The sequence below is a fragment of the Mustela erminea genome, chromosome X (genome assembly GCF_009829155.1).
Source record: "Mustela erminea isolate mMusErm1 chromosome X, mMusErm1.Pri, whole genome shotgun sequence".
Taxonomy (NCBI): domain Eukaryota; kingdom Metazoa; phylum Chordata; class Mammalia; order Carnivora; family Mustelidae; genus Mustela; species Mustela erminea.
The window spans coordinates 112,561,162-112,583,671 of record NC_045635.1 but is presented as its reverse complement, the minus strand read 5'-3'; the positions used below and the strand labels follow the sequence as shown (position 1 = coordinate 112,583,671).

At 41.5% G+C, this 22,510-nt stretch overlaps 1 protein-coding gene across 1 annotated transcript in view; it reads left to right on the top strand.

Moving 5' to 3' along the window:
• Positions 1-22,510, top strand: part of GPC3 (glypican 3) — a 399,621-nt gene that overhangs the window by 204,189 nt on the left and 172,922 nt on the right. Inside the window, exon 3 of the mRNA XM_032329660.1 lies at positions 5,254-5,948. Within this exon, the coding sequence (XP_032185551.1) occupies positions 5,254-5,948 (695 nt within the window). The remainder of the gene's footprint in view (positions 1-5,253; positions 5,949-22,510) is intronic.

Here is a 22,510-nt window from a genome sequence, read left to right as displayed (position 1 = left end):
TTAGCATGGTATGTCTTTCTCTCTTTATCTATATCTTTATATTTAAGTTGTGTTTTCTGTAGACAATCTATGTTTGGGTCTTGTTTTTATATTTACTCTGCTAGTCTCTATTTTTCACCTTGTGTATTTAAAGATTGTATGTTTAAGTAATCACTACACCCAACGTGGGGCTCGAACTTACAACCCTGAGATAGAGAGTTGCATGCTCTATGAACTGAGCCAGCCAGGTGCCCCTGCTTGGTGTATTTAAACCATGGACATTTAAAGTGATTAGTGATATAATTGGATTGTAGCCACCATGTTTGTAACTATGCATTGCCCTTATTCATTGTTATGGATGCTTTTAACCTTCTTTCTTTACCTTCTCAGGTTTTAAGTGAACATTCTTTTTTTTTTTAAAGATTTTATTGATTTATTTGACAGACAGAGATCACAAGTAGGCAGAGAGGCAGGCAGAGAGAGAGAGAGAGAGAGAGAGAGAGAGAGAGAGAGGAGGAAGCAGGCTCCCCACTGAGCAGAGAGCCCAATGCGGGGCTCGATCCCACAAAACCAGGATCATGACCTGAGCCGAAGGCAGAGGCTCCAACACACTGAGCCTCCCAGGCGCCCCAAGTGATTTATGTGATTATGTGATTAAGTGATTATGATTCCATTTTTTTTCTTCTCTTAGCATATTAATTATACATCTTTTTGAAAAATTTTAGTGGTTTCCATAAAGTTTGCAACATACAATCTAAAACTATTTTAAATCTACTTTCAAATAACACTGTATTGCTTCACTGGTAGTGCAGCTGCCTTATAACAGGTTATTCCAAATTTCTCTCTCCTGTTCCATTCACATCCTATAATCACCAAATACATTGTTGCTATTATTGTTTTGAACAGTTATTTATTAGATCAGTTTTTAAAAAAAGAAATATAGAATATTTTATTTTACCTTTATTTATTCCTTCTCTGATGCTCTTCCTTTCTTCATGTAGACACAATTTTATGACCTATACAATTTCCCTGAAAAATTGCTTTTAACATTTTATGCAAGGCAGGTCTACTATGTCAAATTGTTTCTATTTTTGTTTGAGAATGTCTTTATTTTTCCTTCCCTTTTCAATAAAAATTTTGCTGGAAACAGAATTCTACATTGTGAGGTTTTTTTCTTTCGACACTAAATATTTCACTTCCCTCTCTTTTTTGAAAGAGTGAGAGAGAGAGCAGGGTGGGGAAGGGGCAGAGGGAGAGAGAGAGTATCTTAAGCAGGTTTCAGGCCCAGTGCCTGACATGGGGCTCGATCTCATGACCCTGAGATCATGATCTGAGCCGAAATCAAGAGTCAGATGCTTGACCAACTGAGCCACCCAGGCATCCCACTTCCCTCTCTTTTTGCTTGCATGGTTTCTGGTGAGATGTTCAATCCAACTCTTCTATTTTTTCCTCAATAAGATGACTTTTTCTTCCTCTGGCTTCTTAGAAGATTTTTCTCTTTCTCTTTGGTTTTCTGCAGTTTAACTATGATATACCTAGGAGTAGATATTTTGATATTCAACCTGCTTGTTATTCACTGAGCCTCCTGGGCCTTTGGATGGTGTCTATCATGAATTTTGTGAAAATTTTGGCCTTTATTACCTCAAATATTTCTTCTGCACTGTTCTCTCTACCTTCTCTTTCTGCAATTGCAGTAACACATATTCTACACCTTTTGAATTTGTCTCATGGTTCTTAGGTGTTCTTTTCTGTTGTTGTGTTTTGTTTCCTTGCCACATTTTGGTTTAGGAACTTTCCATGGATATTTCTTTAAGCTCACTGATTCATTTGTTTGTGTTTTTGATTTCTAACATTTCCTTTTGATATTTTTGACATTTTCCATCTTTGTATTTACATTACCCAATCTGTTCTTGTATGTTGTTCACTTATCTCCTTATAGCCCTTAACATGTTGATAATAGTCATTTTAAATTCCCTGCCTGATATTTCTAAAATCTGTGCCATATCTGATTATGATTCTGATTATTGCTTTGTCTCTTTAAACTGTTTTTCTTACCTTTTAGCATGGCTTATGACTGTTGAATGTAAGGCATGATACAGGGTGATAGGAACTAAGGTATTTACACTTTTAGTGTGAATTTTTTAAAAGATTTTATTTATTTATTTGACAAAGATCGCAAGTAGGCAGAGAGGCAGGCAGAAAGAGAAGAGGAAGCAGGTTCCCCGCTGAGCAGAGAGCCCGATGCAGGGCTCGATGCGGGGCTTGATGCGGGGCTTGATGCAGGGCTTGATCCCAGTACCCTGGGATCATGACCTGAGCCGAAGGCAGAGGCTATAACCCACTGAGCCACCCAGGCGCCCCTATTGGGATGTATATTAACTCAGTTCATTAGCTCTATTTATCTGTATCATTTAGCTTTTTATATATTGTAAAACATATTTTTTAGGGTTCAGTGCCAAATTTTTCTTTATAGCTCTGATTTTTATATTGTTCTGATTTTTCCTGGACATAACTCTCGACTCCTTTCCAGGAAAGAGACAGAGGAAATCCTCCTCTAGCTTAAGTGTACATTATTACCTGACTCCCCGCCCCCCACATACACACCAGAAAAATCAATGGGTTGAGCTTCCTTGCAGTAATTCTAGCCCTTGGCTTCATTTCATGAAATCTCCAGTTGCCAACCTCTAGCTGAGCAACACTTTTCACCTCGCATGGGCTCCTCGAAGTCCCCAAGGAGCTTTTGCTTGAGCAGTTATGGTTTGGTCTGTTGTCCTGTGATGTAGAAGTAAGGGGGTTGGGCAAAACCCAGGGATGTGCTAAGTGGATTCCGAGCTGCCAGAGTTAGAGCAGGGAGCACATGTGAGCTTGAGGTTAGATGTGAACCTGGAGCCCTTTCCCCCTGCAATATGCGTTGTTGTTATTCTTTCTGTAGAAGAGTTCATGATCTTTTGTAATTTTCTTTTTCTATTGATCCAGCAGTGCTGGTAGCAGAAACTTAAAAAAAAGGGGGGGGGTTATGGCAGTACAGTCTACGGAATTTCACTGTCATATATCTTGCACGTTAGAGAACACATGCACTGTGGGCCAGAGATGAAATTTGCCTTGTAGAGAATTCATTTTAAGGTAGCAGTCCTCCTTCCTTTACCTCATGCTGCCCCAAGGCAAAGGTGAAAGTGGGCTTCTGTTTTGTCTGTCTTCGGGCTGCAATTTCTTCAAATACATTTCTACCTGGAGAGGCAAAGCCAATGAGAAAATAATGAGCTTTTAAAAGAACTTAACTTTCTACAAAGATTTTTGAAGATATGTGTGCTGGCTCTAGGGCCAAGGGCAGCTAGAGTGTAACCATGGCTGGGAGACACTAGTCTAAGCTTGCTACTTCTACTTTGCAGTTATGTGACCCCAGGAATGTGCTTAAACTCTGCTGAGCATCAGTCCTGTCAACCATAAAATGGGGATCACAAGATCAAATTCAGAAGATTGTTGTAAAATGCAGATATCGTAATATTCTTGGAAACGCTTTGTAGACACCAAAGCATATAGCTTGTGAGTACTTTTAAGACGGGGTGATCTACCATTTATCTCCATTGACTCATGACTTCTATACCCCCAGCACCTACAACACAGCCTAATATATAATACATGATGGGTAGCGGAAATTAGAATGAATGAATAGTTTTAAATCTCCAAATTTCTGATGACATAAAAGAATTCACTGACCGGTCCTTTGTATTGGACTGGATGATCTCTTGGCTTCATGGCCTCATTCAGCCTCGAGATACAAGAATTGAGACTAGAGTAGCATGTGGGATTAGGAAGAAATTGCCATAAAATAGATGACTTTTCCAGGAATTGCCTTATGTTCTAAACAGAATAGAACAAAACAAACAAATGAGCACATAGCAATTGATGGAAATGAAGATTAACTTTCTCCAGTGGGCTTGGAAGCCCAGTAGAATTACACTGGCATCTGCTCGCCATTGCTAGGCATGTCATAAGCTCCAGGGAAGAATCTAGCAAGCGTGTTCTACCTTGTGAGGGATCTGGAGCAGATGGTGGTGGCACAACCTAGACTCACTTCTGCCGCAGATGACTGTGATGTTGGACTAAGTGATCCCAAGGAGCTGGTGGAGTGCAGTCTCTATAGAAGTCTGAAAGTAGTAATAATTTGATTTTTCAAGGCTCATGAACTGGCATCATTTAGACTACATCTGTCATGGACCTTTGCACTTTGGAAGGAAACGAAAGAAAGTACTAAGTTCATTTTAAATGTCCCAGGGAACTTGGTTATTTTTGTTTGTTTTTAAGCTGTCTTATTTCTTGAAAACCCTATCATTATGGTTGTTTTCCCTTCCCTCATATAAATGTGGAACTCTGATTATTTGGGATAATTTGCGTCTGGAGTGTTTCAGCTTGGAGAAAATGAGATGATGACATTACTACTTTCTTTCTCAAACCAATGACACTAATTGGGCCTTGTGCCAGGGGGTAGGGGCAGCAGATGTAATCTTGAACTTATAGTCTCTGTAGAGTAGATAAGCATGTGGAAGCCAAACTTCACCAAGGAAGCTTAGCAGTCATCTTTCCAGATGTTCAGCTTGCAAATACCAGAGGTGTTATTTGCAGTATCAAATGTATAGATAAGTGCGTGGATTATTTTTTTTTCCATCCAGATACCCATTTGGGGGATACATTCCATTTCCAGGCCTGGCAATCTGTCAGATTGCTTCCTTTAAAGTTATCTTGAGAAAATCTACCAAAAATGATTAAATCGTGATAGGTTTTATTCCCGGCTAAGAACTCGCCTCTCCTCCAGGGCTGCACGGGCTTAAATTGTTATGTGAGTTTATATGGTGGTATACGGTTTGTTGTCAAATATTTATCTCTGTCTGAAAATGAAACGTCTCCAAATACTTTTTCTTTTTAACTGAATAAATCAAGGAGAGAAAGAGAAATAACTTCTCATTTGGCCAATTTTTAATCAATATTTTCATGAGAGGCCGAAATGTTAACCGAATCCTGGCTTTTGTCATTTGAAATACAATTTGTGTGTTTAAGAATTTATGCGCACATCAGGGTTTGGACTTCATGTTCAGAAAGGAAAATTGATTTATAGGAGCAAACAGCTGCAGGAGTAGAGGCAGAAATGAATATGAGTCAATTATTTAAGGCAAATGGGACTTTAATCACCACAGCAATAGAGAAATCTCAAATTCAATTGCACCCTGGGTTTTCAAGCTTTAATCTCCGGACATTTCTGTATCTCTTATTTTGCAGAGGCCTTTGAAATTGTCGTCCGCCACGCCAAGAACTACACCAACGCCATGTTCAAGAACAACTACCCGAGCCTGACCCCACAAGCTTTCGAGTTTGTGGGTGAATTTTTCACCGACGTGTCCCTGTACATCCTGGGTTCTGATATCAATGTGGATGACATGGTCAATGAATTGTTCGACAGCCTGTTCCCGGTCATCTACACCCAGCTTATGAACCCCGGCCTGCCTGAGTCAGCCTTAGACATCAATGAGTGCCTCCGAGGGGCAAGGCGTGACCTGAAAGTGTTTGGGAATTTCCCCAAGCTTATCATGACCCAGGTTTCCAAGTCACTGCAAGTTACCCGGATCTTCCTCCAGGCCCTGAATCTCGGAATTGAGGTGATCAACACCACCGACCACCTGAAGTTCAGTAAAGACTGTGGCCGAATGCTCACTAGAATGTGGTACTGCTCATACTGCCAGGGACTGATGATGGTCAAGCCTTGTGGTGGCTACTGCAACGTGGTCATGCAAGGCTGTATGGCCGGGGTGGTGGAGATCGACAAGTACTGGCGAGAATACATCCTGTCTCTGGAGGATCTGGTGAACGGCATGTACAGGATCTACGACATGGAGAACGTCCTGCTTGGTCTCTTTTCAACGATCCACGATTCCATCCAATATGTCCAGAAGAATGGAGGAAAACTGACCACCACCGTGAGTACCAGTCTGCCATCTTCTGAGGAATTGGGTCCTATTGGGGTGGGGCAGCCTGGCCAGCATCCAGTGCCGAGGGAGAGGAGTGAGGGGAAGATCAGGGGGTAGGCAGAGATGGTAGAGGGACTGAGTGATCTCACAGAGCTACGCGGCACATTAAGACGACAGACTATGCAGGGGGTGCCTGGGTGGCTCAGTCAGTTAGGTGTCTGACTCCTGATTTCGGCTCAGGTCGTGGTTTCATGGGTCATGGGATCGAGTCCTGCATCAGGCTATGAGCTCAGCAGGGAGTCTGCTTGAGATTCTCTCCCTCTGCCCCTTGCTCTTGTGTAAGCTCTCTCTCTATACATCTCTCTCCCGCCCCCCTTCAAGATAAATAAATAAATCTTCAAAGAAAAAAAGAAAAAGACCACGGGCTATGGAGTCATAATGCCTGGCTTGAATTTTAGTTCCACCTACTTACCTGCTGTGAGACCTTGGGTGAATCATCTTATCTTGATCTGTCATACAGCTGATTCATAAAATAAGGCTAAAACTAATATTTCTTTATAGAGAATAGCATGTGTTAAAGCATTTAGCATACATGTGGTCCATAGTAAGTCCTTTCCATTGCTGTTAGTCATTGTAATCCTCATGACAATCACGTGAGGTGGGTGTAATTACCTCCATTTCATAAGTGAGACAACAGAAGCTCTGTGAAACTGTAACTCACCCCAGGGCACCCAGCTCTAGTTCGCAGAAGAGCCACGATCCAGAAATGGATCAGGTTTCCCCTTAGTTACATTATCACCAATTTTTCTGATTCTGATTTCCCTCTCGTGGTCTTAATTGCGTGTATCCTGTCACCCTTTTGGGTGGTGACTTTAAACAGGAGGCCCAGCCAGAAGCCACTAACTCAGCTTACACAAGAACTCAAGTGAGGCGAAGCTTCCGTGCGGTCCAGTGGTTGTTTCCTCAGCCTTGCTTTTGCCAGTCTCCCCGTGATGGGCTCTGTGACAAGGGCAGCAGTTGTCTTGGTTTCAGTCACATTGCCCCTGCCAAGCTAGAGTGCACATATTCAGATCCGCAGGGGGGCACCCAGTTTCCAGCGTAGAGCAGAACACACAGCCAAGAGCTACCAGCAGATCCCATGAAGGTCATTGTGACTGAACCCTGAATGCTGCCAACTGGGTGGACGGACGGAGGCAGCAAAACCATATATTACACTACTGTTGTTGAACTCCAGCCACATTCCAGGGTCTCTGCTGGCCAGTTCACCTAATATTATTTCGCAGCAGTCCACGAGATAGGTCCAAAGGTGGAAATGAAGCTTAAAGAGGTTCAATCTCTTGTGAGGGTTCTCAAAGCTGTTAAACGAAGGTAGGGGAACTGGGACTCAGACCCAGGCTGGGCTGGCTTGGTTTACACAGGCTCTCAGCTTCTACACAGTACAACTGCTGTGTACTCAGAGTCATTGCTTACCCAAAATGTGGAGGGCAGATTGGGCCATTTAGTCTGGCTTTAAACTCAGGAAATACAAAGCGATAGGGGTAATTGGTTTCTTTGGTGAATTAAACTAGGAAGGAGGACAGAGATGGTGCAAGCCGTGGCATGGCTACCCACGGAGCTGCTCTAATTGCCCCATTCACAATGTTAGCCATTTAAAACACATTTGCTGAGAAAATATTTTATAGTAAAATGAACAGAAATGTCCTAACGATAGTGTTCTTCAGTGCCTAATTATTCCCTTGACTGCTTTATAATTTGAGGCCAGATTCTGGGGCCTTCTACAAAAGTAAATCTCACAGAAGCAGAAAAATGAAAAGTTGATGTGTTCATCAGTTCCCCCATCTGATAGTGATTGAGGGCCCACTATGTGTCAGACACAACACAGGGGTGCCAGGCGTGTGGAGATGTCTTTAATAAGAGGAAAAATGAGGAGACAACATTAAAGACAGGGTATGGAAATGTTTAAAGGTTCCCTCTGATATTGGTCACTTGACGGCAGCATAATGAATCTTGAAAATGTGTTCTCCTGTACTCCTTCTAAATACAAAAAATAATGTGGGGAACGGGTAATGGGTTAAAGGCACCATTTTGATGGGACTCTAGGCATGAAGGTTTAGTTAGTAAACATTTTATTAAGCAGCTGCTTTGTTCATGACACTCTGCCAGATGCTGGGTATTCATAGTTACCCTAAACATAGTCCTTAAGTCTTAAAAAGGTCGGTCTAGTTGACAGACAGATGTGTAGCTGAATAAATGTCACTGTAGTGGACATTTCTCCCTGATTTGAGTGTTGGAAGGGCCATGAGAGATGAGCTAGTCCAATCCCATTGAGCTACAAATGAAGAAACACAGTTCAGAGAGGCTTGCCCAAAGTTAGATATTTCATGGAAGAGGCCAAAGGACTAGAATGCAGGGTCTTCTGCGGCTTCAATCTAACGCTCCTCTTTCTACCATGCCGGTCTGTCTCCCATTAGACCGTCCAGACTTTTCATTCTAAAAGCTCCATTAGGATTTTGTAAAGACATCATGAACTTAAATTGGATAGTTATTTCAGGGTTCTGGACCTGCTGGATTTTAGGTGCCTACGTGCGCCTGCCTGTGCGCGTGCGCGTCTGCATGCACACACGGACACACGTGCAGGGGGAGTACATTTCATGTCATTTTCATTCAGGAAGAAAGGCCTTGGCTGTCAAGAGGTGCTCAGTGATGCAGTCCCTTTCTGTTTTGGCCATTAAGGGCCTGATTGCTCCCAGCTCCCAGCTGGTTATGAGAGCGTGAAGTCTGCCTTCCCCAGGGAATGCCTGAACTAGAACAGAAAGCATATGTAAACTCTGCCTTGTTACTGGTTTATGACCACCAGCTCTAAGTAATATATCCCAAATGGTGGGGGTGGGGGAATCATTGGCCAGGTGTGATCCAGCCCATACTCCGTACAGGCCAGAAAGGGGCTGGGCCATTTATGGGGGCCGTGGGGGGAAGTGAGGGTTGGGTAGACTGCAGAAGTCTATTCATGTTAACAACCCTGCAGAATGCCCCAGAGCAAAAGCTGATTTAAAACTAAAGCATTAATGAGGTTCTGCTGTAGCACACTCACCTGCCTGTTGTGATAAAATGCAAAATGCTGCCAGTCCGTCCTGTTTGAGGTTAAGTTGTGGTGAGAGACCTCTTTGAAAATATGCTCTTTCTGAGTTCTGATGAGACAGCCTTTTTAGCCAGCTATGGGCCGTGCCGTGAGGCCTGCCATACTGGGACTTTGCTCCTTGTATTGGTGGCTCCCATCTACCCCAGATTATGAAGGACGTTTTGGTCTTCTAAATGAAGAAGGCACTATTAAATTTTTGTAAGTATGGCCTGTTAGTGCTTTCATTTCCCCAAGATAGTTTTCATTTCTTCCACCTCCCAGAGGTGGTAAGCAGCCGCTTCCCAAACTTGATTCATCATCGCTATCACCTGTGGAACATGCTGAACAGACCCCTGGAGTCTATACCTGGGGATTCTGATTCCACAGGTCTGTGAAGAAGCTGGAGAATTAGTCATAGAACTTACCATTTTAAAAGTACCCCCAATTGATTCTGATACTCCTTTGAGAGCAAATCCAGCCACCTTGTTCAGAAGGTAAAGTAAGGGCCAGAGATTGGGAGTGAATGACAGTTACTGGCAACGCTAGGATCTCTGATTTCCCATCTGTGAAATGGGGTTGCTATATGGAGATGAATTGAAATGACGGGTGCAAAGTACCTGGCAGAGTTCAAGGCACGTGGCAGGTGCTTGCTTAAGCCCAGTCCAGTACACATTCTACTACATTTTTCTGAATGCCAAACGGACAATGAGTTCTTCTTAAACTTATTTTGAAGGACCAGGACATTTCATGTCATTTTTGTCTAAAGAGGTGACTAAAATATTGTGTGAGAGTGTGTGTGTATGTGAGAGAGAGAGAGAGAGAGAGGCAGAGGAACAGAGAGATCAAGAGAGACCGAGAAAGAAAAGGGAGGAAAGAAAAGGAAGGAGACAGAAAATTTGTACTGAAATGTCCAAGAAGGCTTAAATGATGGGACTGTAAATAGATCCGTCTTGACCCTTCATCTGCATTTGTGAACTAGGTTAAATATCATGGCCCCAAGTGAATACTGAGCAGGTTTTTTTAATAGTATTTGGGTGCGAGCATCACTGTTAAATGTATCAGCACATTATTGAATTTCACATCTTAGAACTTGAAGCAAACACAAATATGTACAGTCATCAGTATGTACATTTTCAACATTGTTGTCGCACCACAACCACATTTTCAAATGTGACAGCCTTCTTTTAAAAAGGCAATTGTTTTTATCCAGAAACCATTTTGATTGTCGTTACCACATACCAGTATACAGATTAGAGGCATGACCATTGTGTATTTCCTATCCATTGATTAAATGATTAATAATCAGCTTTTTTGGTGTTTACTGCTCTCCCAGAAAGTTTCCCAAAAGTCTCTGTGGTTTCATTTACTTTCTGTACCCTACATACCCTCATGTGGCTGTTTGCACTGTCAGTTTTCCATTTGTACTCATGTTCTTTCTTTAATGATTCATCTCAGAATTTCTCGGCCTCCTCTCCCACGAGTTCATTACCGTGGCTTGTTATATGCTTCACTGAACACTGGGCAAAATTGCAACCTTTCCTACCACCACTCCTTCTCCCAGTCTTTCCTCACTGTGATAATTATTTTAGCATGATCTGAAATAGGACTCATTTCAGGAAACATTAATGAGCACCCAATGGCCGAGGCACCGCGATAGACACTGGGAGCCACAAGGAGTGGCAGAAAGATGACCTTGACTCTGTTACCTCACTCAGGGGTCACTTGGTGAGCAGGTAGCACAGGTAACACCTAAAGCCAGAACTGTCACACTTCAAAGTTCATGCTTTTAACTGTCACTCTGTGGCTGTCTCAAATACCTCCCCCTCTGTCTTCACCAGAATCTCCATTCCCTGAACACAGGCTAACTCGGTTTTTACCATCTTATTTAATATCCTGTCTTACTCTCCACTGTTTTTCCAGTGACACAATCAGGTTTTAGAATTCATTCTCCCTCCTTGGAGACTCTTGCTGTACTTTTTCCCAGTGAAGGACCAAAAGGCATGAGACTTTTAGTCTTCATAACACTTAAAGGTGCGGAGTAGTTTCTAGAAGAAGAAGGACTGTCTGTGCAGGTGAGGAAAGGGCCAGCAACACAGCTGAATGACTTTGCCTAGAATCTCTGTGAGCGGTGCCAGTGATGAGGAATTGCTTATCTTCCCGTGGTGATGTTTGGAATCTGCCTGTTAGACCAACGGATGGATTTTAATGCATTTGCCTTTGATTCTGCCCCTTTATGGTACATCCAGGTCTCCATGATGACGTTTCCTCAGCCAGGGACATTGTGTACTGAGAACCTAACCTACTCCAGTATCCAAGTACATCCATTTCTTTTGCCAGAATTTCTGAAGATACCTGCAGCGAAGTCAGTATTTATGTGTGCTAGATTCTCTGTTGATCCTTGGCAATAATTCACTCTATCAAATTCTTACATTCTGCTGTCTGTGTGAGTGACTGTAACTCATCAGAATTTCCGAGTTTGAAGGCTGGGGTTATTTCTCAGGTGTCAGAATGTCAGTGTTTCTCCCCTCGTGCTATCACTTTGGACTTTCATTTTTTAGTCCCCGATAGAGATACCTTGTCTGAATTCATACAAGCTGTTTTCAGCACAAAGTGGTTTCAAAGTGATTAAAAAAAAAAAAAAAAACAAGTAAAGGCCTCACGACCTAATTAGTGTCTGCAGGTCAGCCTCTAGAACTGTGGTTAAGCGACTTTATTTGCATGAGGTCCATTTCGGGAAAGACAAAAATGTTTACAGGCTGCCATTCTTTCTTCACGCACAATAAAAATAGCTTTAGTGGTTCCCGTGGGGAGAAATATATAGTTTTTAAACATAGATTATCTACTTATTGAAGGGAAGCACACAATGGGAAAAAATTGGTACCACTTTTAGGCATTAAATGTTAATTTCGGGTGCGTTTCAAACCGTGGTCACAGGGGGGAAGCTTTTGTATGTGCTTCATTTTGAAATTGTATATTACAGCTCATAGTAAGAAATAAGGCAGGCCCATCACGAATCTCGAATTACTCACCTTTACCTTGGCAAGAAGTGGCCGCGTGATTACCAGTTGTTCTCTAAGTTCTGAGCCTGTAGAAAGAAGTTTTTTCTTTCTGTGGTCTGTGTACTGATGTCGCTAGACCGTGTCCTTGGGAACTGTGGAGGGTCCCAGAGATTTGTACCCTAATTGCAAGCTAACAGGTCCGTTGGCCACACAGCTTCATGGGTGCTGGTTAAAGACAGGAGACTCCTTGGCTCAGAGATGGGAGACAGTTTATTTCAGAGCCTGGGGAGAAAGTGCCTATGTGTATATGACAAGCAAAAACCCAGGAGACCCAAGGAAAGTTGGCTAGCAACACAGGATTCTCCCCAAACTCGGGTGGCTCCAAGAACCTCTCGAGCTCACAGCGCTTTGGAAGGATCCAGCAGTTAGAGGCTGTGGAAGACGCCCTGACTGGTTGGCCCAAAGGCAGGGCTGCGTGCCGCCTGTTGGAGGGGAGCAGAAGGCCCAACTGAAGACAAAACAGGGGTCAGTTTTCCCAGCTCCTCAGAGAGCACTTCAGAAGGAAAATATGCAAGGGGCACCTGATGGCTGCCTTGCATTGGGGGTAAGCTCTGCTGCTTGGGGGTCGTCAAAGCCCCTTCTCCCCTGCTCTCTCTCCGTTGCTCTCCATGCGGTCATTTCTTTTCTTGCCTGTTTAGGCTCTGGAGTGGGGAGATTTGTATTGCCAAGCAGCTCAGCCGAGTGACATTGTCTCTCTCACCACACTTCTAAGGGGGTCATCCCACCCTAGGACTTACATGGAGGACTGATGGGTCCCCTGAGTCTATTTGAAAAGGTTTGACAGTCAGGCATATTCATCCAAGTGGGCAAAAGTCCACAAAGATCACACCCCATGACCTGATCTTCCGAGAATCTTTGTGCTCCCAGATGCCTTTTTTGTGTTGAGTGGCCAGGGAATGGGGCCAGGGAATGGGAGCACAGTGAGGGCAGCCTCGTCCCTGGGAGGGCAGACAAGCCCCCCGATGCTTGTTCTCTCTCCATCGCGATGCTGAAGCATCCCCAGCAAACATGGAGCCCTGTGCATGGCGTGACTCCCCATGGCTGGAATAAGGTTACTCTTGGCAACTACAGCACCACATCATCCACTGGTAACCTTGGCTTCCCTCCCACCACCCCCACCCCCCGCCACGTCTGTGCATTGTGCTACCTTGTTTAGGTCTCCGGCAACAAATGTTTTCTACTGGGACTGTTTCGGAACAGGCAGTCTCGCCGCCCACCCCTGTAAAATTGAAAACATATTTTGAACACCACGAAGCGTGTGGACATGAAGTTACATTGCGGTACAGCAATTTCCTCGGGAGGGGGTGGTTATAATTTTGTTGTAATCAAGGGCTTCACAAAAATGGCCAAGACAAGGGACTTTGGGACAGATTTATTCTAGTATATTGAAGCTTTTGTAAGATAAAATACAAAACTTCATGATTAGCTGCTGGCACAGTTTTCTGAGTGCCAATACTGGGCGTGGATTCAGGTTCGCAGTTTACCACTCCTTTCCTTGTAGGGGGGAATGCTAATAGGTTAAGACAAATAATCTCTGTTATGGTGAAAGTCCCTTTGGGGACTGGGTTTATGGTGAAAGTCCCTTTGGGGACTGGGGTTTGGAATTCGTTAGACATCTCCAAAGCGATGCTGGAATGGGCATGAAAGATGTTATTGGGGTGATGGAATGTTCTAAAACTGGCTTGTGGCAATGGTGGCACAACTTAAGTCAATTTAATAAAAATCATTAAATCGTACACTTGACATGGGAGAATTGTATGAATCCAAAAATACGCCTCAATAACATTGTAAAAAAAAGATTTCATAAAATAAAAAACTGTGGAATTAATATATAAAGCATTTCAAATACAGCAACGTATAAGCACATTATAAAACAGCTAGTAAAACAATACTTGTATAAATATTAACCATATCATTCAAATAAATTACTATATAAAGTAAAACAGAAACAAATAAAGGCAAATGCTGGAGGCTAGAAGATCCAAAAAAAAAAAAAAAAAGAAGAAGAAAAAAGAAAAAGTCCCTTTGGGAAGTGTATAACCCAGCAAGGGTGCTTTCATATTTCATAGGGGGATGGAGGTAGCGGGAGGGCTGATGCAGCCTTCTTATTACCCAATTCAAATCCTTTCGGAAGAATATTCAGAAAGCGAATTAATTTTTCCTTTTTTCATTGCACTCAGAATGCCTGAAACAGATAAAGTAGGAAACGGAGTCATTATATTTGGGCGCTGTCTATTATCATTTACTGACTGAGAATCTATCTAAGCCTTGCTGCTTTTTGCAGATAATTAATTTTGTTCCTAAATGTAGGAAAGAGTGATTGTAATCAGTATGTTTGTACTTGCAGCCACAAATAGAGCCCATCAAAGATATGCAGTACAAATAAACCTCATAAAATATGCAGCCCAAGCGCTGCTTGAAGTTAATGTGCTTTTTTTTTTTAAAGAAAAAAAAATCATATGTATGATTTTTGAAAGTCGTTCTTGGTATTCTTATGTAGTTAATAGATGAACTCCTCTTTTTCTAACTCAGGCCCACACTCTGAATTATTTTTATCATGAAATCTCATAAACTCGAGCTCAAGGGGACTTTGATTTGACGTGGAAATCAACTCATCAACATACACATATTTCTGAGTTCTGGGTGTGGGTTGCTCTTTTGCTTCTAGAAAATTATGAATAATCAGATCAAAGTTGGAGGTTCAGGTTCATGGGATGAAACCCAAGTGCATGGCTGTTTGTGAAGGGTTTTGATTTGGCGTGGAAATCAACTCATCAACATACACATATTTCTGAGTTCTAGGTGTGGGTTGCTCTTTTGCTTCTAGAAAATTATGAATAATCAGATTAAAGTTGGAGGTTCAGGTTCATGGGATGAAATCCAAGTGCATGGCTGTTTGTGAAGGGTTTTGATTTGGCATGGAAATCAACTCATCAACATACACATATTTCTGAGTTCTGGGTGTGGGTTGCTCTTTTGCTTCTAGAAAATTATGAATAATCAGATCGAAGTTGGAGGTTCAGGTTCATGGGTTGAAACCCAAGTGCATGGTTGTTAACCCTCTAAACTCTTTGGAAAGACTTTTTGTACTTTTATTCTGACCGACCAGCAGCCTCTGTTCTAAGCCTGTCCCTTGTCCCTCTCCTTCAGAGTTGTACCTTGCTTGGAGTCTTGTTCATTTAGGCCCTGTAGTCGGTTGAAAATGTGTTTAATCGTGGTTCCATCATCCTGGGAAGCCCATTCTGCTTCTGCTGATTCTCTAATGCGTTCCTTCTCCCGAGAAGCAAACTCACTCCACTTAGCAAAATTATATATCACCAGAAAACACTTCACAAAGGTTATCAAGGGCAGAGCTCTTAGTCCCTGTGGCGCAGGTAGAGGGGGGAAATACTTACGTGTACGTGGGAACTTTTTGTGCTTCTGCAATTGCCTGCTGTGCAGGTACGGTGGAAATAACATCAGCTCAGGAATCAGAACAGGGATGCAGGGTCTCCGCCCTGCATGGCTGCAGGAAGGGGCCTGGGAGAAGTGCGTTAACCTGTACAGGGAAGACCATGACCATGAGCGTGATCCCAGAGCACTTGCCATGTGCCACACACAGTTCTGGGCACTTTACACGAACTGACACACTAAATGCATGCAACAGTTCCAATTATGAAGGAATTCTCAGTGAGAGCCATTTTCCAGGTTTAAGAACCAAGGCAGGGAGACTTGCATGCAGTGCCAGCCCCGGGCCTGTTTCAGCAGCTCTCTCCACTGCCAGGGCTCCCGAGGCTCCTCTCTTGCCCCGGGGACCAGATGTGGTCTCAGACCGGGGAGATGGAGCCTGGGTCCCGCTGCAAGTGGGCATCAGCTGACTTGGTGGAAGTGTGGCAGGAGGGAGAGCCAGGAAGTCGCTAAGGGGCTTGCATCTCAGCCTGCTCGCTCAGTTCTAATTCTTCCTGTCTCCAACCCGTGCCCCCCCGCATGGCTTCTAGAATAGCATGGAAATTTCCAATGGGCTGAGCTTTTTCTTCTCTGCTCTTCCTCATACTTGTGTTAATTTAATTAGATTTTTCTAAATCGGCTCGGAGCTCAGACTTCCCCCAGGATCAAGGGCCATTCCATTTATCACCTTTCCTTAAACAGAAAATCCATTCTTGATGATCTTGGGTTGAAAATATACTTTCAAAATATATGGCGCCTCCATTTTCCTCCTTTCAGATCAAAAATTCAAAGAATAGTGAAAAATGCCCCACACTATGGTTTTCTTACTCTGGATTAAAAGCCTGCAATGATCTCTTTCCAAACATGGAAGGAGTTCTGGGCAACTGTTTCTAATTTACTACATTGTCCCACTTGCCTTTAATTCTTCATCGTAGCAACCTTCTAGTAGATTTTTTTTTTTTACAATTATGAAAAATTTAGATCATATTTGAACGGGCTCTTCACAAGTTTCCTAGACATAAATTTCACTAGACAAAAGAAAACACTCATTTAGTGCCCTAACTCCAATTAAAAATAAAACAATTGTGATAAATTGGCACCCTTGAACTTGACAGAAAGAAGGTATAGATGACTGTTCCATCTCCTTCCAGTATGAAAAGCATGTTAACAAGCTCCAGATCACAGAGGGTGGAAAAAGACACATGGGTGGAAACATTTCTCTCACACATCTGTGTTTATCAAGTTTTAAAGTCTGTTTCCTCCCCGACCATTTCTTCTGAATCTGTAATCCATTGATTGGAACGAAATTGATGCATAACTCAAACTGCCCTGCTGTGAAAAGCCCCATTCAGAATGCTCTTGGCTCTGGTTATCATTGACCAATGAGTCTTCGAGATACCAGGAATAATAAATTATAACAAACACCCATTTTTAAGAGCACCATACAAGATTTTTCAGAGCCAAGCTCTGGAGATGGAAAACTGAATGAATATCCAGTACAGGAATGGGTCAGCTTGGTGTTACAGGGAGCAGAGTGAGAAAAGGTCGTGTCGTAGAAAGAACTCAGACTCCAGGGGTTAAGATGTAACTCTCGGCTCAGCCATCCCTTGTCTTAGAGACCCTGGGCATAGTGCATCATGTCTCTGAATCTTTGTACTTTATCTGTGGAATGGGGGTACAAATGCCAAGCTCTGGGGGTGGGGCAGGGGTCTGGATGGCTCAGTGGGCTAAGCCTCCGACTCTTGATTTCGGCTCAGGTTATGAGCTTGGGGTTGATTGGCCTGAGTGGTGGTAGACCTCTGCTTCCATTGGCCCAACTCTCAGTGAAAATCATGTTCCCCCAGATGTCCAGGTGACTCGATTCCCAGCCAGGCAGGACTAGTTGAACACACAAGTTTCCTAGCTGCTTGCAGTGGGCTTCAGAGAAGACTCATGAATAAAGGGCAACGTGATAGATCTAGATTCCCAATGGGGATTTTGAGCATTTATCTTCTTTGCCTCGGGTTTAGTGCTGAAATTCTTGGGAGGGGAGGGAGGACTCAAGCCGTGTTTATAGCTCCTTTGTTTTCGAGTGTGTGTGGTACAGTGGAATGCTAAATTGCTTTTACTGGGTACCACTGTTAAATGATGATTAAATTTAGGTTGATATAAAAATGAACAGATATCTATTATATATCTTTGGGATAATTTAATGATATCCCCTTGTTTCAGATATTATTCTTTTATCAAGTCCCTAAATTTTCTTGTCTGTTCTTATACATCTTGCCCACTCGGAGTCTCTTTCCCCTTTATTATGATTGGCAGTCACTGTTCTGATCCCTGGGATTGGGTTATCACTCTATTTCTTTTGACGGAGGGAAAGAGGAGGAAGCCAAGGGAGTTTGGGAACATAAAAGAAAGATGGGAAATGAATCACACCATCTGGAAATTTTTTTTTTCTAGGTATGTGTCCTTTGCTGTTTTTTCTTAATATAGTCATTGTCCCAGTCAATCTAGCACAATACAGATAAGTCACGAATTTCAGATTTAAAAAAAATATGGAAAAATACAGGAGCGTCTGGTGGGCTCAGTCGTAGAGCATGTGACTCTTGACTGCGGGGCTGTGAGTTCAAGCCCCATGTTGAGGGTAGAGATGACTTAAGGAAATTTTAAAAAATACAGAAACATACAATATATCTCAATTATGATTTACTTGCCGTTCTCCTAAACCAAGCGTCTGTGTTAGTGTGTGAGGCTAGCATTCTGCCCTCATCCATGTAATCAATTTCTTAAATGGAGTAGGTGTTTGGGTCTTTCTCTTCAATGAAGCTGAAGGGGAAAGGAGTTTCTGCTTGGGATAATGAGGAGCCATTAAGAGTACAGGAAACATGAGTCTCTACCCACAAAATCAGAAGTATAAGAAGAAGTACATTTATTATTATTTTCTTTTGCTTTTTAAATGATGGACTCTTTTTAGAGCCCTTTTAGGGTTACAGCAAAACTGAGCAGAAAGTACCGTGTTCCCATGGACCTCCTGCTCCCACTCCCCCGCCCCCACCTCCCCTAGTTTCAGCATCCAGCACCAGAGGGATGCATTTTTTAATAATAGTGAACCTACATGGACACATCATTATCACATCATTATCCCCCAAAGTCTGTGCTTTACATTAGTGATCACTCTTAGTGCTGTAAACTCTATCAGTCTGACGAATGTAGAGTGAGGCATTATAAAATACAGAGGAGTTTCACTGCCCCCCCCAAAGCCTGCATTCTGCCTATTCATCCCTCTTTTACCTCTAACCTTTGGCAACCACTGTCCTTTTTGCTGTCTTTATGGTTTTGCCTTTTCCAGAAAGTCGTATAGTTGGAATCATATGGTAGTATCCGTTTTTTTTTTTAAGATTTTATTTATTTAATTGACAGAGAGAGAGATCACAAGTAGGCAGAGAGGCAGGCAGAGAGAGAGGAGGAAGCAGGCTCCCCGCCGAGCAGAGAGCCCGATGTGGGACTCGATCCCATGGGGATCACAACCCGAGCCGAAGGCAGGGGCTTTAACCCACTGAGCCACCCAGGCACCATGGTAGCAGCCTTTCTACACTGGCTTCTTCCACTGGGTACCATGCATTTCAAGGTTCCTCCATGCCCTTTCATGGCTTCGTAGCTCATTTTTTCCTAATGCTGCATAGTATCTCATTGTCCGGAACATCTTTTATATTTAAATCAGTTTAATTTCAACTCCAAATCTTTGTTCCCATTGTGTTAGTGGTAAATTCCGCCTCATTACCTTTTTAAAAAAACAGCTTTGTTGAGCTAGAATTCGCATAGAATACATTAATCAATTTACCCATTTAAAGTGTACTGTTCAGTTGTTCCTGGTGTATTCACGGAGTTGTGCGTCCATCACCAAAATCAATACTAGAACAGTTTTAGCATTCCAGAGGAAACTCAATACCCATTAGCTGTCATTTCCCATTCCACCATTCCCCTGTCCCTGGCAACTACTAATTTACTTTCTCTCTCTATGGATTTGTCTCTTCTGAACATTTCATATAAATGAAATCCTACATCTCTGTCTTCTTGTGTCTGACCTCTTGCACTTAACATAACGTTTTCAAGGGCCATTTGTGTTGTAGCACATGTGAGTACTTCTTTTCCTTTTCATGGCTGAATAATATTCCATCGTGTGGATAGGTCACTTTATCAGCTGATGGACATTTGTTTCTATTTCTTGGTTGTTATCCATAGTGCTGCTAAAATCATTCACATGAAACTATTGGTGTGGATATATGTTTTCATTTCTCTTGGAAATATTACCTAGGAATGGAATTGGAGGTCATATGGGAACTCCAGGTTTAAGCTTTTAAGGAATTGCCAAACTGTTTCCCAAAGCAGCTGAACCATTTTCCTTTCCCACCAGCAATATATGAGAGTTCCAATTTCCACACATACTCATCAGCAATTGCTATTATCTGTCTTTTTAAAATTATAGCCGTCCTAGTAGGTCTGAAGTGGTATCTCATTGCAGTTTCAATTTGTGTTTCTCTAATGACAAGTGCTGTTGAGTAATTTTCTTGTGCTTGTTAGCTAGAGATGTGTATCTTCTTTGGTGAAAGGTTTATTGAGATCTTTTCCGAAATTTTTAATCAGGTTATTTGTCATTTCATTGTTGAATTGTAAGCATTACTTATATATATTGAATACTGGACCTTTATGAGATACGTGATTCACAAAGATTTTCTTCTGTATGGTGGGGTTTTCACTTTCTTAACAATGTCCTTTAAGACATAAATGTTTATGCTTTTGATGAAGTTCAATTTATCTATTTTTGTGTATATGGCATATCTAAGAAACCATTGTCAAATTCAAAATCATAAAGATATTACACCTATGGTTTCTTCTATGAATTTTTATAGATTTAGCTCTTACACATAGGTCTATAATCAATTTTGAGTTAACTTTATACATTTAATGTGAGGTAGGGGCACAACTTTATTCTTTTGCTTGTGGATACCCAGTTGTCCCAGCCCCACTTGTTGAAAACAGCAGTGTTCTTTCCCCATTGAATGGTCTTGACACCTTTGTCAAAGTGAATGGACCTTAAATGTATGGGTTTATTTCTAGACTCTCAATTCTATTCCATCGATCTATATGTTTATCATTATGCCAGGACCATGCTGGTTTGATTCTTCTTGCTTTGTAATAAATTACAAAACTGTGAAGTATGAATCTTCCTACTTTGTTGTCTTTCGGATTATTTTGGCTATTTGAAGTCCCTTGCAATTCCATTTCAATTTCACAAGCAGCTTGTCAATTTCTACAAAGAACTTAACTGGGATTTTGATAAGGATTTCATTAAATCTATAGATCATTTGGGGGAATATTGCCATCTTAATATTAAGTCTTCTGATCTATGAACATGGAATGTCTTTACATTTATTTAGGTCTTTAATTTTTTTCGTCGTTGTTTTTCAGTTTTCGGTATACAAGTTTTACACTTCTTACGTTAAATTTATTCCTAATATTATAGTTTGTTATTATAAATGGAATTGTTTTCTTTTTAAAAAGGTTTTATTTCTTTGAGAGAGAGAGGGAGCGAGAGAGGACAAGTGGGGGAAGAGAGAGAGAGAGAGGGAGAGGGAAGAGCCTAACACAGGGCTCAATCCCAGGACCCTGAGATCATGACTCAAGCTGATGGCATATGGTTAACCAACTGAACTATCCAGGTGCCCCTGGAATTGTTTTCTTAATTTAATTTCTGCATACTTCCTTATTTGAATATAGAAATACAACTGGTTTTATATTGATGTTTTACCTGGTAGCACTGCTGAAGTCATTTAATGATTTTAATAGTTTTGTTTTATTTTGTTTTGTTTAGTCCTTGATGTTTTCTGTATACAAGATCATGTTATCTGTAAATACAGATGGTTTTATTTCTTCTTTTCCAATCTGGATGCCTATTATTTCTTTTCCTTTCCTCTTTCTTTCTTTCATTCTTTCATCTTTCTTCCTCTTGCTATTCTTTCTTTCTTGCCTCATTACCCTGGCTTGAGCCTCCAGTAGTGTCGAACAGAAATGGCAAGAATGGACATCTCTGTCCTTTTCCTAATATTAGAGGAAAATTCTTCTCTTTCCACATTAAATATAGTGTTAGCTGTGGGTTTCCCATACGTGCCCTTTACTAAGTTGAGGAACTTCCCTTGTATTCCTGGTTTGTTGAATATTTTTATTATCAAAATATGCTGGATTTTATCAAATTCCTCTCCTGCATCTAGTTTCTTTCTCTTTCCAATTTTGCATGTGTTCTTTATTCTATTAATATAATTGTATTGATTACCAGATGTTAAACTAGCCTTGTATTCCTGGGATAAAGCTCACTTGGTCATGGTGTATGATCCTTTTTATATGTTGCTGGATTTAGTTTGCTAAGATTTTGTTGAGGATTTTTGTATTGATCTTCATAAGAGATACTGGTCTGTAGTTTTCTTGTAGCCTTTGGTTTTAGTATCAGGGTTAATACTAGCCTCTTAGAATGAGTTGAGATGCACTCCTTCCTCTTTTATTTTTTGGAAGAGTTAGATAAAGATTGGCATTAATTCTTCTTTAAGTGTTCAGTAGAATTTGCCAGTATGGCCATCTGGTCCTGGGTTTTTCTTTGTGGGAAGATTTAAATTGCTAATTCAGTCACTTTGTTTTAAGTTCATTCACATTTTCTATTTCTTTTTGAGTCAGTAAAGGTAGTTTTGCCATTTTAGGAATTTGTCCATTTCATCTATATCATTTTTGGGGATTTAGTTTTTTTAGTGTTCTCTTAAAACTCTTTTGATTTATATAAGACTGGTAGTAATATCCCTTCTTTCTTTTTTTTTTGGATTTTATTTTATTTTTATTTAAATTCTTTTTTTTTAATTAATTTTTTATTTTTTATAAACATATATTTTTATCCCCAGGGGTACAGGTCTGTGAATCACCAGGTTTACACACTTCACAGC